At 35.8% G+C, this 17,782-nt stretch overlaps 1 protein-coding gene across 2 annotated transcripts in view; it reads right to left on the bottom strand.

The window, feature by feature from the left end:
- The window catches only part of esrrgb (estrogen-related receptor gamma b), a 61,370-nt gene that overhangs the window by 24,042 nt on the left and 19,546 nt on the right, over positions 1-17,782 (bottom strand). Inside the window, exons 1-4 of one of the 2 annotated variants that reach the window (XM_057823373.1) lie at positions 10,251-10,403; positions 9,556-9,672; positions 4,266-4,376; positions 2,054-2,215 (exon numbers count right to left, since the gene is read on the bottom strand). In XM_057823373.1, coding sequence (XP_057679356.1) covers positions 2,054-2,215; positions 4,266-4,376; positions 9,556-9,672; positions 10,251-10,383 — 523 coding nt within the window. In that variant the 5' untranslated portion in view covers positions 10,384-10,403. Of the gene's footprint in view, positions 1-2,053; positions 2,216-4,265; positions 4,377-9,555; positions 9,673-10,250; positions 10,404-17,782 lie in introns of those variants that run through there. The other variant, XM_057823372.1, reaches the window with a different exon arrangement.

The raw sequence follows: 17,782 nt of genomic DNA, 5'->3' as shown, positions 1-17,782 counted from the left end.
GATGGCATTTAGAGATGATTGCTGACTCTTGTCTTTTAACTTTTCGGGTGCCATTGACGGTGATAGACGTCCAATCCATTTGTAACGTGGACAGAGAGAACAGTGCGGGGGGCTAGCTTGTATATATATATATCTATAATTTATTCATTCAAATGAATAAAGTTAAATACAAAATTGCGATTAATCACATTTAATTCTATTAAAACTAAATATAATCTGAATTGCGAATACAGAAATTTGTGATTCTTATTTGTTACAATCTTTTCTCTTCAGTGTGAAATTGCGATTCATCGCATTTATCTATATGATAATTAAAAATAAGATTAAACGAGATTAATCGCAGAAACCTGTGTGATTTATTTTGTTCCAATCTTTTGTCTTGAGTCCAAAATTGCGATTATTTACATTTATTTCTATTAAAACTAATGAGATTATCTCAATTTTATCTATATGATAATTAAATGACATTAGAGATTAATCACAGAAACCTGTGTGATTCATTCTGTTACAATCTTGTCATTATAAATACTGTATAAAATTTTGATTAATCACATTTATTTCTATTAAAACTAATGAGATTGTCTCAATTTTATCTGATACAATCTTTTGTCTTGAGTCAAAAGTTGCGATTAATCGCATTAACCTATGATAATTACATACAAAATTGCGATTAGTCACATTTATTTCTATTAAAACTAAATGACATTATCTCAATTCTTATCTGATACAATCTTTTGTCTTGTGTCGAAAATTGCGATGAATCGCATTCATCTGTATGATTAAATGAGATTGAGCGAGGTTCATTGCAGAAATTTGAGTGATTAATTCTGTTACAATCTTTTGTTATATCTACCAAATTTATTACCATTAATCTGTATCATAATTAAATAAGGTTAAACGAGATTAATTGCAGAAATTTGTGTGATTCATTCTGTTACAATCTTTTGTCTTGAGTCCAAAATTGTGATTAGTTGCATTAATCCATTAAAATTAAATACAAAATTGAGATCACATTTATTTGAATTAAAACTAAATGAAATATAAATCGCAAATACAGAAATTTGTGATTCTTTTCATACAATCTTTTGTCTTGAGTCATTAATTGTGAAAATGAGACTGAGATTAGTTGCAAATTTGCATGGTTCATTCTGTTACCATCTTTTACTTCGAGTCCAAAATTGCGATTAATCGCATTAGTCTATATAATTAAATGAGATTAAACGAGATTAATTGCAGAAATGTGTGATTCATTCTGCTTCGATCTTTGAGTATACACCCTTAATTACACAGTAAAACAAAAATGAGATTAATCTCAACTGAAACAAAAAAAATCCCATTTCAAAATGGCTACCTTCCTATTGAGTCTTTTTACATTTGTATCAATGTTATAATTATTGTATGTTAAAATGTTACTTAAAACATGACATTACATTTATCAGAGCTGATCAAAATTAATATATGCTGTTTAAATAAAGTTACAATTCACAGCAATGAAGACCAAGTTTTTTTTAAAAAATACTTTTAAAAAATTAAGCATTCATACACATCTGATTGAAATTTAATCTAATATACTGCACTGTATGTATATCAATACATATTATTCCTGTCAAATGTGTGTTACATTTTAAACTTTATTACTACATGTGTATGCCATAATATTGTTGACAGTACATATAGCAAATATTGAACTTCCATTATGACTGAAAGACAAAATCATTTGGAATTAAATTGACTGTCTTAAAATCGCCTTAACTTTTGGATCAACTCCCTAAAATGTACCCAAAGTGCCTAATGAGCTGATTTGGCCTCAACATCGTCATTGATTGGATCAATGAGCGGCATCTGCCGTGACTCTGTGTGTTTTATTTAACAGCAAAGCATCTGTCTGCACTCACAGCGCCGCTTATTTGCATAACACAGCCTTATTTAACAAGGAATCCCCCGAAATCAATTGACGGCACCGTCGATAGACGTTCAATCAATTTAGACCGGGAGAACCTTTCGCAGTCTAAAAGGATCGGACGCCTATCACCGTCAATGGCGTTAGCTTTACCTGGGATATGTTTGGCCCAGCCGATGATGACCACCAGCTCGCGGTCAGCCAGGTCGCACAATGTGGTCAAGGCCTTGATATCGCCGTCGGGAATGCTAGGGTCAGGCATGGCGTAGATTTTTTCCGGTTCCACCAGCAATAAATGCGACACAATTTTGGTCACTATGGAAAAAAAAAATGTAAAGGGGAAACTAAATGTTGTTATGTTCGAAAACACAAAGCTAACTTCTATTAGCCCGTCTATCTGTTTTTTCTTTTGTTTTTATTATCATCTGTTAACATTTGGCAAACCAACTTTCATTAGATGACATTGTAGGTTTCATTTTTTATAGATCATACATTCATATGGATGCTTTATATTACTGGTTAAAAAATAAAATTAAAAAAACTGAAAAAGAATGCTAATTTCCGTGAGCCTGTCTGAGGGGTTTTCCATTGTATGTTAGCATTTAGCTTCCAAACTTTCGTTTGATGATGTTATTAGGTTTGGATAACTATTTTTGGACATATGGATGCTTCAAATCACATTCTCATGAAGATAAAATCATGTAAACATGTTAAAAATATATATATATTCCATGTACGACTACCAGTAAATGGAACAGAATTTTAAAAGCTAGGAAAACTAAGAAAAAAGGAGAAGAAATAATTATGTTTTAAAAACACAAAGTTAATTTTCACTAGCCAGTTTATGGTGTTTTTCCATTATTTGTTAGCATTTAGCTTACAAACTTTCATTGGATTACATTATAAGGTTTGAATATATACACATTATTTAATTCAAATAGTCATATGGATGCTTTATATCATAGATTCTTCAAAAAAACATACAGAATGCTAATTTTCGTGAGCCTGTCTGAGGGGGTTTTTCATTGTATGTTAGCATTTAGCTTCCAAACCTTCATTAGATGATGTTATTAGGTTTGGATAACCATTTTTGGACATATGGATGCTTTAAATCACATTCTCCTGAAGAGAAAATAAAAATAATGCAAACGTGTTTAAAAAAAAAAAAAAAAAAGGTAATTATGCTATGTTCCACTACCAATAAATGGGTCAGAAAGTTAAAAGCTAGGAAAACTAAAAAAATACGAGAATAAATAATTATGTTTTAAAATCACTAAGCTAATTTTCATTAGCCAGTTTATGGTGTTTTTCCGTTATATGTTAGCATCTAGCTTAGAAACTTTCGTCGGATTACATTATAAGGTTTGAATATATATACATTATTTATTTCAAATAGTCATATGGATGTTTTATATCACAGATTTTTTTTTTTAATTATACAGAATGCTAATTTCCAAGAGCCTCTCTGAGGGGGTTTTTCATTGTAGGCTACCATTTAGCTTCCAAACTTTCGTTAGATGATATTATTAGGTTTGGATAAGCATTTTTGGACATATGGATGCTTCGAATTACATTCTCGTGAAGATAAAATAAAAATCATGTAAACACATTTATACATATATTTAAAAAAAAAAAAAAAAAAAAAAAAAAAAAAGCTAATTATGCTATGTTCCACTACCAATAAATGGGTCAGGATTTTAAAAGCTAGGAAAACTAAGAAAAATGGGGAAGAAATAATTATGTTTTAAAACCACTAAGCTAATTTTCATTAGCCAGTTCATGGTGTTTTTCATTATATGTTAGCATTTAGTTTACCAACTTTCATTAGATTACATTATAGGGTTTGAATATATGTATACATTTTTTATTTTAAATATTCATATGGATGCTTTATAGCACAGATTTTTCAAAAAACAGAATGCCAATTTCAGTCAGCATAAGCCTGTCTGAGGGGCTTTTCATTGTATGTTAGCATTTAGCTTTCAAATTTTGGTTAGATGACGTAATTAGGTTTGGCTAACCATTTTGGGGCATAAATATTCATATGATTGCTTTAAATCGCACATTTTCCCTCCCAAAAATAAAAAATCTTTCAAACTCTTCGGAGTAAAATGATACTACATGTCATCAGGTTATACAAGGAATGTCCTAATTATTCATGCTATATTCCACTGCCAATCAATGCGTCAATTTTAAAAGCTAAGAAAACGAAGAAATTTATTATGTTTTTAAAACACCATGCTAATTTTCATTAGCCAGTTTTTTCATTATATGTTAGCATTCAGCTCGCAGACTTTTCATTTTCAGGTTGAAATGTTTATAGAGATGCCTCACATTGCAGATTTTCAAGAAGATTAAATCTTACAAGGTTTTTTGGCTGGTGGTGGAATGGTGAGACCGAGGTAGCCGCCATTTTCCGCGTCCATCCTCCGTTTGTACTTTTGGCGGCCTCCTCTCACTCTGTCCAAACGGACGCCTAAAAAGTAATGAAGAAAGGTTGGAAAAATTGTGATTTTACAAATTGTAAAAGTAGTTTGGCTAAAGCTGCTAACATGCTAAATGATAAAACGACATGACATTCACAGACGAGCTGTCATTTGGATTTTCATACGTCAACACCGAAACCCGCGCGAGTCGGAAAGCACAAGAAGTCTATTTGCCGGCCGTATTGATCACTTGAAGGCGTACGTTTGCAACGAGTGGGAGGCAGGTCGGGGGGGTCCGGATTTAGCTTCAATCTGCCAGGCATAAAATGATGTCAGTGTGTTTGCTGGGAACGAGGAGCTCCCCCGCGGGCACACCGCGTAATTAGGTTAGTGGATAGTCGGTGTCAGGAAATTGAAAGAGCATCCTAATCGCCTTCCTTTTGTGTTCCGGGGGAATCGAAAAGGAATTTAGACGACTTGCACGACTCGATTCCACTTGAGTGTCTTTTAAAGTCTGCCGCTACTCGACCTGCATGAGCAAACAACTGCCAATTGTATCCCAGGTAGACAAACACCAGCAAAAAAGATGTTTGAATTCAAAATATTCAAATACAAAATTCATTTTCTGTCAGTTATCTACAGTACGTTTTTAGTAGCTAGCATAAGACAACATTCAACGTGATTCATTATTTTAGCTAACATATACAGTACAAAGTTGTCTAATGTATAAACATACAGTAAAGGTGTCTACTGTATAAGCTAACATATAATAAGCCAGATCTACAGTACAAAAGTGTGTACTGTATGAGCTAACACATACAGTACAAAGGTGTGCGTTGTATAAGCTAATATACAATAAAGGTGTGTCCTGTATAAGCGAACACATACATTAGAAAGGTGTCTGTACTGTATAAGCTAACTCATAGTAAAGGTGTCTGTATTGTATAAGCTAATATACAGTCCGAGGTGTGTAGTAAACGTGTTACATGTAACGAGTAGTTTTACTAAGCCATACTTTTTACTTTTACTTGAGTAGATTTGTAAGAAAAAAAAACGACTTTCGCCGCTACTTTGGGCTACACAGGAGTTGTTACATTTTTCCTCTTTATTCAACATATTAGATTTTTTTTTCCCCAGCGATGCCAAGAGTAGCCCTATCAATTTCACCAATGAGACGTCGCCACAATAGTCACATGACTACAATATACTAATCAGACAAAAGCTTGCTTTCCTATGATCACACCAGCCTGTTCAATCACGTGGCGTCTTATAATCACCATTAAAAACTGAAGTACTATATTTGACATAGAGCGCTACCGTCAACATGACTCAAAAGCGTGGATTTTAACCCCTCTTCCAGTCTTTATTTGGCACCTGATTGACCATGGAAAACCGGAGATATAATACTTTTAATTTTATAATAGTAACCACGAAGGAACTACAGTATTCACTATTCAAACTAAGAACAATTTTCTCCACTAGAGGGCACTCATGCTCTTTGGACGAATAATGCTTCATTTCTGTCATTTTTTTCTCTCGCTGGAATGATTTTTTTTTTTTTTTTTGGTATTTATTTGGCTTCATGTAGTTATGTAATGGGTTATTGTACAGTATCATTCTAACAACAGTTCATATAGATAACTTTGTGCTCAGTAAAAAAAAAAAAAAAAAAAAAAAAAAAAAAAAAAAAATTTAATTCTCACGAATTTGTAAGCAGTTACTCACAATGTTACTAATTACTTGAGTATTCTTTTCACCTGATACTTTTTTACTTGTACTTAAATACATTTTTGGGAATAGTACTTTTTTACTTTAAGTAACACTACTTTACTTGAGTACAATTTTGGCTACTCTACCCACCTCTGTATACAGTAAAGGTGTCTATCCTGTATAAGCTAACATATAGTACGACAAAAGTGTGTCCAGTATAGGCTAACACCCACAGTACAAAGGTGTCTGTACAGTATAAGCTAACACCCACAGTACAAAGTACTGTATAAGATAATATACAGTACAAAGGTGTCTGCCCTATACAAGCTAACATATACGGTACAAAGGCAGAGTAGCTAACTTTTAGAAAAACCTAGGAGTGAGATTTTGTTGGGGGTGACCAAAATTTTGCCCCGTGAGAAATTGGATGCGTGGCGTGTGTGCGTGAGGAAACAGGCAATTGCGTGTGTCTCACGCTCAAAGCGTGAGAGTGGGCAAATAGGCTAACGTAGTCCATCGTTAGCATAACGATGGACTACTTTAGCCTATTTGGTTGACCAACGTTACTAACCGTTATATATGGCGACGTTTAAGATAGAATCCCGTTTAGGATACTCTACGCTCAAAAGCGCCAAGTGTGAACACGGCCTAATACTAAATAAACAATGCTATATAAGCTGATGTTTTGAGCGTGCTTGCAGAAAGGTGTCTGCCCTGTATAAGCTAACATCTACAGCACAAAGGTGTCTGTCGTATATATGCTAACACACACAGTACAAAAGTCTCTGTACTTTACAAGTGAATATGGACAAAACGAAGGTGTCTTGAGATCCCTTTTTTTTTTTTTTTTTTTTTTTTTAAACGGAAGCGCTGTTGCTAATTTTCATATTTCTATGAGTAAAAAATATAAATATGAACTCACAATCAAACAAAAGTTTGGAAGATAGTAAACAATCATGCCTCTCTCAGTTTAAGTTTTACATTAAAAGTACACACAAAAATACCAATGCATCATCTTTTCTGTAAAACAAGCCATGGCTTATTGCTAATGCTAACAATTAGCATCTACATAGCGGTGTTATCATGTGGTATACAACAGATATGTAAAAACAAACTATGTGGACATGTATTCTTTATCCTCTGCAAAGATCGTATCTTACTTTCACACCAGATGGCGCAAAATAACTTGAAGCAAAAAGTAAGCAAAATTGTTTCATTCATTAAATTACTCATAGGTTCGGCAATACTCTTCCAATCCAGTTGAACTATTGCCGCCAACGTTCTGGTAGCATTTATTTATGATTTTTTTTCTACCCCTTCGAACCGGACACCTGATTATCTCCTCTGGCATGTGACATGGAACAGTACTGAGAAGAGGGAGTACAACTAGACAGCTGTTGGAAAGCCTTCCCCCGACCCCTCGACACCCCCTAGGTGTCAAAGTTGCTCTTCAGAAAAACAAGCAGTCAAAATGTAAGAGAATGAACATGATAGTGTGATCAAAGCTAAGCATAAAAATCTATATGTGAACATGGCATGTTTACATTGAGCCAGCGTTCAATTGAAATATTGAATGCAAAATTGATCGTTTTTATTTAAATAAGTCTACATCTAAACAAGAGGGATATCTTGCGATGATGTCATTTTAGTCTATAGATGGCGTCTGATATTGATCTGGAAGGAGACCTGACAGTCAGTGATATTGGATATCTGCGTGCGGAGGAAAATAACGCTTTGTAACGCTATCTCAACATCTTACAGTATCTTAGGAATATGGAGTCAGGTAGTGCTGAAATGGGTTTGAAAAGATTTGAAAAATGACAACAAAGAAAAAAAATTACATGAAACATGTTAAAAATAGCATTGTTCAGTAGCTCTTTAAAAAAAAGTTGAGAGAAAATATGAATGTATATTATCACAAAACATTCACATAACACAAACGGACACTAAATAATACAAAATAAATTTGAAAATGACATATGCAAAATTACAGACAAAACTGACACGATAACACAAAAATATGGCAATCCATTACAAAAAGGAATACCAAAAATAATACAAAAACAAAACTAAGCATAACAACACATAAGACAAAAAAATTCGACTGTCACAAAAAACTGCCATATGAAAAAAACAACACTAAAAATACAAAAAAATAAAAATAAAAATACAAAACATTAAAATGCACAAAAACATCAAAAAATTACACACAAAAAAAAAAAAAAAAAATTAAAAAATGGAAGTAACACAAAAATACCACCAAAATAAAAAATATATAACACAATTGCAAATAACAGCATACTAAAAATAACACAAATAAAAAGTAAACAACACTACAGAGCCTCTAAATGGACAAATAAAATAAAATTTAAGCAATCTGGTGCGCACCGGATTGTCTCAAGTGCACAGCAGAAACTGTCTGGTAAACATTAGCATTATATAGCATTTAAGCTAGCGGACTTTTGCAACAATTTGCTAACTTGCAAAGCAAAGGTCCTCTATCTTAAATGCTACATAATGCTAATGTTTACAACAATTGGCTAACTTGCATAACAAAAGTCTTCTAGCTTAAATGCTATGTAATGCTAATGTTAACAACAATTGGCTAACTTGCATCGCAAAAGTTTGCTAGCTTAAATGCGATATAATGCAAATGTTTACAACAATTGACTAAGTTACATCGCAAAAGTTCGCTAGCTTAAATGCTTTATAACGCTAATATTTACCAGAAAAAATCTGGTGCACACCAGATTGGTTCAATTTATTTCTGTGTCCCTTTAGTTAGGGGCTCAATACAACACAACATATGAGGATACCAAATAAATAAAACTACATAACAGTAAAAAACAAACAAACAAACAAACAAACAAACAAAAAAACTGCCATAATTATAAAACAACACTAAAAGTAACAAAAAAAAACAAAACAAAAAAAAAAACTGGACCAACATAACCCAAATCAATATTAAAAGAAAAAAACATTAAAACAAACACTAGATACAATATAAGACTCCAAAATAAGGCCAAACGCATGCTGAAAAAAACCAATTGACTAAAAATATCCATAAAACACGCTAATCATACAAGCCAAATCCTTTTTTTACATTTCACAGTCTAGAGTAGCACTAAGGTAGTCTTAGTGCTGCTATTAGCGTCCCGCCTGACAGCGCCGACTGACACCATACTTTCCGCCAGTTGCAATTACCGCCTTTTTCCAGTGGCTCACTGACCTTTTATTGGCCTTGTTTAAGGGTTCACTGGGCCAAAGTGGCCTGCCGCTACCTTGCACGCATTACTCAAGCAGCAGAAAATCATCAAACTCTCCTCACGCAACATAAAACGACCTCCAAAAACCACAAGGACGAAAAAGATCTTGTTTGAATGCATTGGCCGCCATTGACGGCGATTGACATTCAATCCAGACATAGCTAACGCGTTAAAACAAAACCATCGCATCTCCAAATCCATGGTGAAAATAACCATCCAACATTTTACCAGGAATCCAAAATGGCACACTTACCTTCTTTCAACATGCCAACTTTGAGACACTTCATGAAACGACACGCTTGGCACGATTTGCGTCTTCGTTTGGTGATCTCGCACTCGTTAGTGGCCGGGCAGCTGTACTCAATATTGCCTGCAGGAAAAAAAAAAAAAAAAAATTAACCCTCAAAGATTTTTAACTCAACGTTCACAAGCTAATAGCATTTTTAAAAAAAAACTTAACAAATTTAATTACATTCTTTAAATTTGAAATTAGCACAGCTTTTGAGTTGAAGACAAAAATTAGTGATAAGTGGGAAAATACATAAACATTTTAATCTATTTTTTGCTATTTGAGGTATCACAAAAACTAAAGTGTTCCTGTTTTGCCAACAACGTTTGCTTTTTACATTTTTTTTAGTTACCGTATTGGGCCGAATATGAGACGGCCCTGATTATAAGACGACCCCCTCTTTTTCAAGACTCAAGTTTGAAAAAAAGACTGAACACCAAATATTTTTTTTCAGAAAATAATTACAGTACATCTGAAACAAATGATTATAACAACGTATTTGAAAGAAAAAGCATGTTATTTTGTCTCATTCAAATCTTAATATCTGAACATTTAAATATGTACACTAAAGTGCAATCACATTCGTAAACGAATGGCTTCTGGTGTTTGAAATGTAAATAAACCAATCTATTGTGATAAAACAAAAAAAATTGCAATACCTGCATTGACCATCAAAGTGAAGTCTAACTGTAACTGTAGTCTTGAAACAAATCTGAATAAGGAAAACACTGCAATAAAATAATACAAACTGGTTAAACTTGAGAGTAGCTGAGATCTGTCATGACAAAACATTGCTTCAATGATATCTGGCGCCATCTAGCAACCTGAATGGGTATAATGTCTAGACCACGAATATAAGACGACCCCCACTTTTTCAGTCTTACGTCAATGCAAAAAACACCGTCTTATATTCGGGCCAATACGGTAATTCAGCGTTCACAAGCTAATAGCATTTCATTTTTTTTTTTTTTTTACGTAAACAAATTTAATGACATTCTTTTAATTTGAAATTAGCACAGCTTTTGAGTTGAAGACAAAACTTACTTAAATACATAAACTTTTTAATCTATTTTTTGCTATTTGAGGTATCACAAAAGCTAAAATGTTCCCGTTTTGCCTAAAACGTTTGCTTTTTACATTTTTTGTTTTTGATTTTTTATAGTTTTAAGATTAAGAGCCTGCAGTGTGTGATCAAGTTTGAATACCAATGACTGCGATAGATGTCCAATCTATTTGGACCGGGAGTGGTTGGCAGCGATCGTACCCAAAAAACAGATTTCACACAGAACTGAATAAAACATGGCGCTTTGTAGTGCGACGAAAGTCCTTGCGTCACTCAGAAAGGGCAGACTTCCCATCATCCTCTGGAAGAGGAGAAAAGAGGGATGTACCCAAAGAGGGGAGCGGCGGGCATCGTCACCCTAATGAAGTCAATTTATCTGTGAATCACAACTGGGGGTGTTTTGGGCGGCTGCGGAATGTCAAAGTAGCGCAAAAAATGACTCTCCTTCACCGGGGTCACCTTTGCATGACATACACTAACAATTTTTTGAAATCTGTGACATTATTTGGCTGTTTTGCTGTCTTGAATTGGGAGCAGAAATTTGAGAGGCACATTGCACGGTGGCGGTAAACAATCTTAAAACTACAACAATTAAGTAAAACTAACAGAAGGAGCTCAACGGCAGATATTAAAACGCATTTTTTTTTCATCTGCCCTTTGCCAAATAATTTTATATACTGTAATTTTCGCACTATAAGGCGCACCTGACTATAAGACGCCACCAACCAAATTTGACACGAAAAGACATTTGTTCACAGATAAGCCACGCTGGACTATAAGCCGCAGCTGTCCTCACTGTATTATGGGATATCTACACCAAAAGATATTAGCCGGTAACAGTTTATTTGACAGCGGTATCATACGCCTGTAATAAGACCAAATGAACAACCATGAAGCTTTGAACCAGTTGGCTGCAAAGCTTTTTACTTCAAGCATCTTCATTTGGCCATCACTGCTCCCTTGGAAGAGATAGTCAACCTCTGCTGCCACCTGCTGTCAACACTTTTGTTGTCCAACATGCCTCCTAGCATGCATTGCAGCACTACAGATGTAAATAACAATCAGAATTCATGTTATGTGCTAATTATTTCTTCAGTTACTGTTCCAGTTGTTTCATTAATTGCTAGTTATGGTGTATTTGGTAACACTTTATTTGACAGTGGCGCCATAAAACTGTCATTAGTCAATCATAATTATGATATGACACTGTCATAAGCATTAATGAATGCTTATAACAGATGTCCTTTTGTGTCATCTGGAAAATGTTCTCACTTTTGAATAGATGTAAAAGATCCGAGCTGGACATAAATGGTGTGTTGGTGACATTTGCCGAATTTTACTTTATGACATCCGTCATAAGCATTCATTAATGCCCATGATAGTGTCATGTCATAATTATGACGGTCTTATGACACCGCTGTCAAATAAAGTGTTACCAATTAACCCAAATGAATCAACAAATTACCCGCACTGGACTATAAGCCGCAGGATTCAAAATGAAGGAAAAATGTAGCGGCTTATAGACCGAAAATTACGGTAGTTGAATGGTCTTAATATATGATTTTAATTCCAATAATAATGCTATTTAAGATTTCATTTGTCATGTCATATATTCAAAATGTTATTATTATTATTATTTTTTTGCGCTAAAAATACTTGTCATTCAGGAAAAGTATGCACAATCAGTTGCATCATACATTTTTTAAAAAGTTCTTGGTTTTTGTAAAAATTTCCAACGTTTTTCCCCTTCACATTGTTAATATTTTTACATTTGAAGCCATATTTTCTTCGCTGAAAAACCTAATTTTCAATGTCAAATACAGGTTGTGCTCGGGTTACGAACGAGTGCCGTTCCTACGTTGGCGACGTAACCTGAATTTTCGCCCATGTCGGAATTAAGTCTTTAAGTAAATTTCAATATAACTATCCAAAAAGTCCAAAAGTATTGTATTTTGTTTAATGATGCCCTCTGTTGGCAGCGTGGGGTCTGGCTGGACTGTCGCCTTATGACTGCGGAGCAGACTCTCGTCTGACATGGATAAAAGATTGCTATACTCTGGTTTGGCCCATATAAGGCTGTAAGTTGTTTCAGCTAATATATGTTTGTGTATGCATTTCTAATTAAGTTTACAGTTACTGTTTGTGGAGTTACGTGTGAGCGGTTTGCTATGAGAATTGTAAAGACGTTAGCATTCGTAGCATTAAAGATTGCAGACTTTTGTTAGGCAAATTAGGCTAATTTAATCTATTAAATGTACATATTGATCATACTAGATGGACGTTTGAACACCAATTCTTCACCAATATTGGTAAAATGTGTCGTTTTGAACATAAATGTACATGCGTGTGACAGCTTTACAATTTGTGAAAAGTGAAGGAATTACTTTACTTTCTAATTGTGCTTCAAAAAGCATAATTGCCTTGTTTGAGGTCTGTAAAGCTGAACAACTTCACGTTTAGTGAGTAAAGCACTTGTCATATTTACGCAGTAAAGTATAAAATATGATACTGTGAGATACAATAAGGTTCTGTCTATGCGACAAAAAAAAAAACAAAAAAAACCCGACCAGAGACAAAATGGCGTCATAAAGTTGAAATCGCGTAAGTCGAATACGTCGTAACATGGGGACTACCTGCCATGTCAAATATTTTTTATAACTCAGTTTTGTACAGCTCATATTTTTTACTTTTCAACCACATTCAATTTGCTTAAAAACTTTTTTTAAACACTTTTTTGCACATTTAAATATGTATTTTATATGTTTTTTTATGACTGATTTTTTTGCAGTCAATATTTTTTTCACCACATTTTGTTTGCTTCAAAACGTATTTTGTTTTATACTTTTAAACCTGTATTTCATGACATTATTGATGCTTAGAAAATTCAAATTGTATACACTTCGCTGTTAAAACAAGGCAAATCCAATGACACTTCTTCCCCCATTGGTCCAAATCCCTTGATTGAATGTTTACACAATGTACCGTGAGCGGCGAGATGCATTAATGGGAGCTAAAAACAGCAAACCAGGTGTTGGTGGTGGCAGGCTCTGCCAAAAAATGACCCCCTCCCCATCACTAATACACACGTAGTCAACCCCCTCTTGTTGGTGAAGGAGAAGGTGCCAACATTTGTCAGGATCCCTGGCAAGGAGGGTGCCGGAGAGGTCACATGCGAGCCAGGATGTTGGCACGTACGGCTTGCTAGCTGGCAGTACAATACAGTTCAAATACACTTTGCACTTAGCAATTCTGTATCATACACCATCTGTTTGATTTTGTGTCCATTTACAGTTACCCGCATCGATGTATACTTTATATTACACTCCTAGCAATTAGTGACATTTCATAAAACGAATTAAACTCAATTTTTTCTCCCCGGAAAATAACAAATTTGTTACGTGACAAGAAACAAAAGCGATCAAGGCTGAGCTAATGCTTTGTAAAAAGAAATATGACTTAGGGTTAGAACTAGGAGTGTGACTTAAGCATATGACTGTATGACTTTCTGACAGTATCAGGGTTTCTATAGGTATCAGCAAACCTGATTTACCGTATTTTTCGGACAATAAGTCGCAATTTTTTTCGTAGTATGGCTGGGGGTGCGACGTATACTCAGGAGCGACTTATAAGTGAAATTATTAACACATTATGATTTCATTTCACATGTTATTTTGGTGTTTTGCAGTGACACTGATGGTTTGGTAAACTTGTTAGCATGTTGTTTATGCTATAGTTAACTTAATAGCTATGGACACGTTCGCGTTCTGCCTTTGGCAATGTGTGTTCAATTGTATTATTGACTTTTATATTAAAATGCCTTTCAAGATGACACGTCTGTTCTATGTGTTGGATTTTATCAAGTAAATTCCCCCCCAAAATGCGACTTATACTCCGGTGCGACTTGTATGTGGTTTTTTTTCTCTTCGTTGGGAATTTTATGGCTCGTGCAACTTGTAGTCCGAAAAATACGGTAATGCGACTTTAAACTAATTTAATGCCCATGCTAGGTATGTGCCAGTTACCAATTCCAAGGTTAACCGCGGTAAACCTCTAAAATTTTCCGTCATACCGTAGTACGGTATTAGCTATTTTTTAAGTCCTTAAATTGCAGCGAGAAATCCGTGGCTTGGAGCGGCAGCACTCACCCTTCCCCCTCCAGTTGTTACTCTGTCCTGTGTCTCTCGGTGAGTTTTTTCCCCTCCTCAAAAAAGTCGCTAGTATGGGAGTACTTCGGCTACCGAAAAGAAACAGACGGCCGTGGCTTTGAGGAAGAAGGACGGCTGACATGCTTGCGGAGGGTGGTTGCCAGGGGAAGCATCACCTCCAACACGATTACACATTTACATGACCATCATCCGTCACTTTACACAAAATTTAAGGGATTTAAATGTTGCGAGCTACGAGAGTTCACTCCAGTGTGTTTAGTTTGTCTAGATTTGATAGATTTGATAAAAAAAATACTATAACATAAGCTTGTTAACGAGGCAGATAACGTAGCTAGTTACCATGCCAAGAAATTTGGATGTCCATGGCCAGCAATGGCATCCACTTACATATGCGTCAATGGAGTCCAAGTACATTGGCATCAATAGAATAGATTTGATATACATGGCCGTCAATGGCATCAATGCAATGTAAATTCCATTGGAATTGAATGGGAAATCTGAATGTGGCATCCCATTAAAAATGAATGGGAAATTTTTTGGCAAATTTCTGGGGAACTGTAATTTTTTTCCAAATTTTGTATAAATCTAAATTAAAAGTTGGAACATCTAGGTAACGATTTTGATAAGTTTCGCAATATTTCACCTTATCCATATATTCTCCCACCTTTAGTGTAATCCTCAAACATTTCAAATGACATTCCTAGGTTTGGAAAAATGAGGTCACATTGCCGCAACGGTTCTAAAAGCAAACATTGGATGCCGTTTTCTGACATAGCCTCTTAGCTAATCATTTGCGGCGTCCACCTTTCTTCCCTCAGAGGACGTCTAACGTCCCTCCCTTAACCTCGCTTTATTTTTCCCCTGTAAATTTTGATATATTATTATGCCACGCTATTATGCGTCCCCACTCAGGCCGGACCTCTCCTTGTCCCCCTGCTTTAGCGGGGCCGGGACCCCTCCCTCCCTCTCTGATTAGCATTCCATTAAAGCGCCGTCTCCTTTCAGTGAGTGACCAGCGTCCCCTTTCTTTATTTAGAGGACGCCTTCTCCTAATTGGACCCCCGTCCCTTCCCAAAGAGACCCCGCCCCCCACGTCCCCTCGCCCGGCTCCTTTCTTGACTTTCTCCCGCTGAAACGCCGTCTTCTTAATTACAGTCACCCAACACTGATTGTTATTGACTGAGCGTCCCGCGGCTGGGGACGAATGACGGACACGTTGGCTTCATTTCGGGGGCGTCCTTTCGCAAAGGCGAAGACGATGGGGCGCGGGATGACGCAAAGTCACCGGGCGCCTTGTGAATGATGCTCGGCTTGAAAAAAAGGCGAGACTTTTCAATGAATGCGGAAACCGTGCAACGTTTTGGCGCTTCAAGATTGAAAGTCTGGATGTTTTTGGATTTTAACGTTAAGATATTTAAGTTGAACTGATTTCTGTGAGTCAATTTCAATGCAGATCAGCATTGTCTAGACATGAGTTATTAATATGTAACCTATGAAAGGAGGTTATATTGTATTTTCTGGAGTATAAATCGCACTTTTGTGGCTAGGTTGGGCTAGTTTAGCTGGGCCTGCAACATAATCATGTCTGACTTACTGTAATTTTTGCTGTAAAACGTCTGACTATGAGCCGCCACCCACCAAATTTCACACGAAAACGGCATTTGTTCATCGATAGGCCGCAGCTATCTTCACTGTATTATGGGATATTTATACCAAAACATATTAACCAGTAACACATTTTGACAGCGGCATCACACGACTGTCAGAAGACCAAATGAACCACCATGACTTCAACAAGCTTCATTTGGCTATCACTGCTTCATTGGGGGAGTCAGTCTACCTCTGCTGCCACCTGCTGTCAACACTGTTGGTGTCCAACATGCCTCCTAGCATGCATTGCAGCGCTACGAATGTAAATAACAATCAAAATTCATGTTCTGTGCTAATTATTTTTTCAGTTACTGCTCCAGTTGTTTCATTAATTGCTAGTTACGGTATTTGGTAACACCTTATTTGACAGCGGCATCATGCGACTGTCATAATGCCAAATGAACCACCATGGCAGCAAAGCTTCATTGCTTCAACAAGCTTCATTTGGAAATCACTGCTCCTTTGGGGGAGACAGTCAACCTCTGCTGCCACCTGCTGTCAACACTGTTGTTGTCAAACATGCCTCCTAGCATGCATTGCAGCGCTACGGATGTAAATAACAATCAAAATTCATGTTCTGTGCTAATTATTTCTTCAGTTATTGCTCCAGTTGTTTCATTAATTGGTAGTTTTGGCATTTGGTAACACTTCATTTGACAGCGGCATCATGCGACTGTCATAAGACCAAATGAACCACCATGGCAGCAAAGCTTCATTGCTTCAACAAGCTTCATTTGGCCATCACTTCTCCATTGGGAGAGTCAGTCAACCTCTGTTGCCACCTGCTGTCAACACTGTTGTTGTCCAACATGCCTCATAGAATGCATGACAGCGCTACGAATGTAAATAACAATTAAAATTCATGGTCTGTTCTAATTATTTCTTCAGTTACTGTTTCAGTTGTTTCACTAATTGATTGTTGTGGCATTTGGTAACACTTTATTTGACGGTGGCGTCATAAGACAGTCATAAGACCGTCGTAATTATGACATGACGCTGTCATGAGTATTAATGCTTATGACGGATGTCATTTAGTGTCATCTGGCAAATGATCTCACAATTGAATGGATGTAAAAGATCCGAGCTGGACATTAATGGAGTTAGTGACATAATTTGTTGGATGACATTTAATGACATCTGTCATAAGCATGCATGAATGACCATGACAGTGTCATGTTATTATTATAACGGTCTTATGGCAGTCTTATGGCACCACTGTCAAATAAAGTGTTACCCATTAACCCAAATAAAAATAAAAAGCCGTACTGGACTATAAGCCATAGGGTTCAAAATGAGGGAAAAAAGTAGCGGC

This window comes from Corythoichthys intestinalis, chromosome 19 (genome assembly GCF_030265065.1).
Source record: "Corythoichthys intestinalis isolate RoL2023-P3 chromosome 19, ASM3026506v1, whole genome shotgun sequence".
Classification (NCBI taxonomy): domain Eukaryota; kingdom Metazoa; phylum Chordata; class Actinopteri; order Syngnathiformes; family Syngnathidae; genus Corythoichthys; species Corythoichthys intestinalis.
Note: the sequence above shows the minus strand (reverse complement) of the source record. Positions and strands in the feature narration are given on the sequence as shown.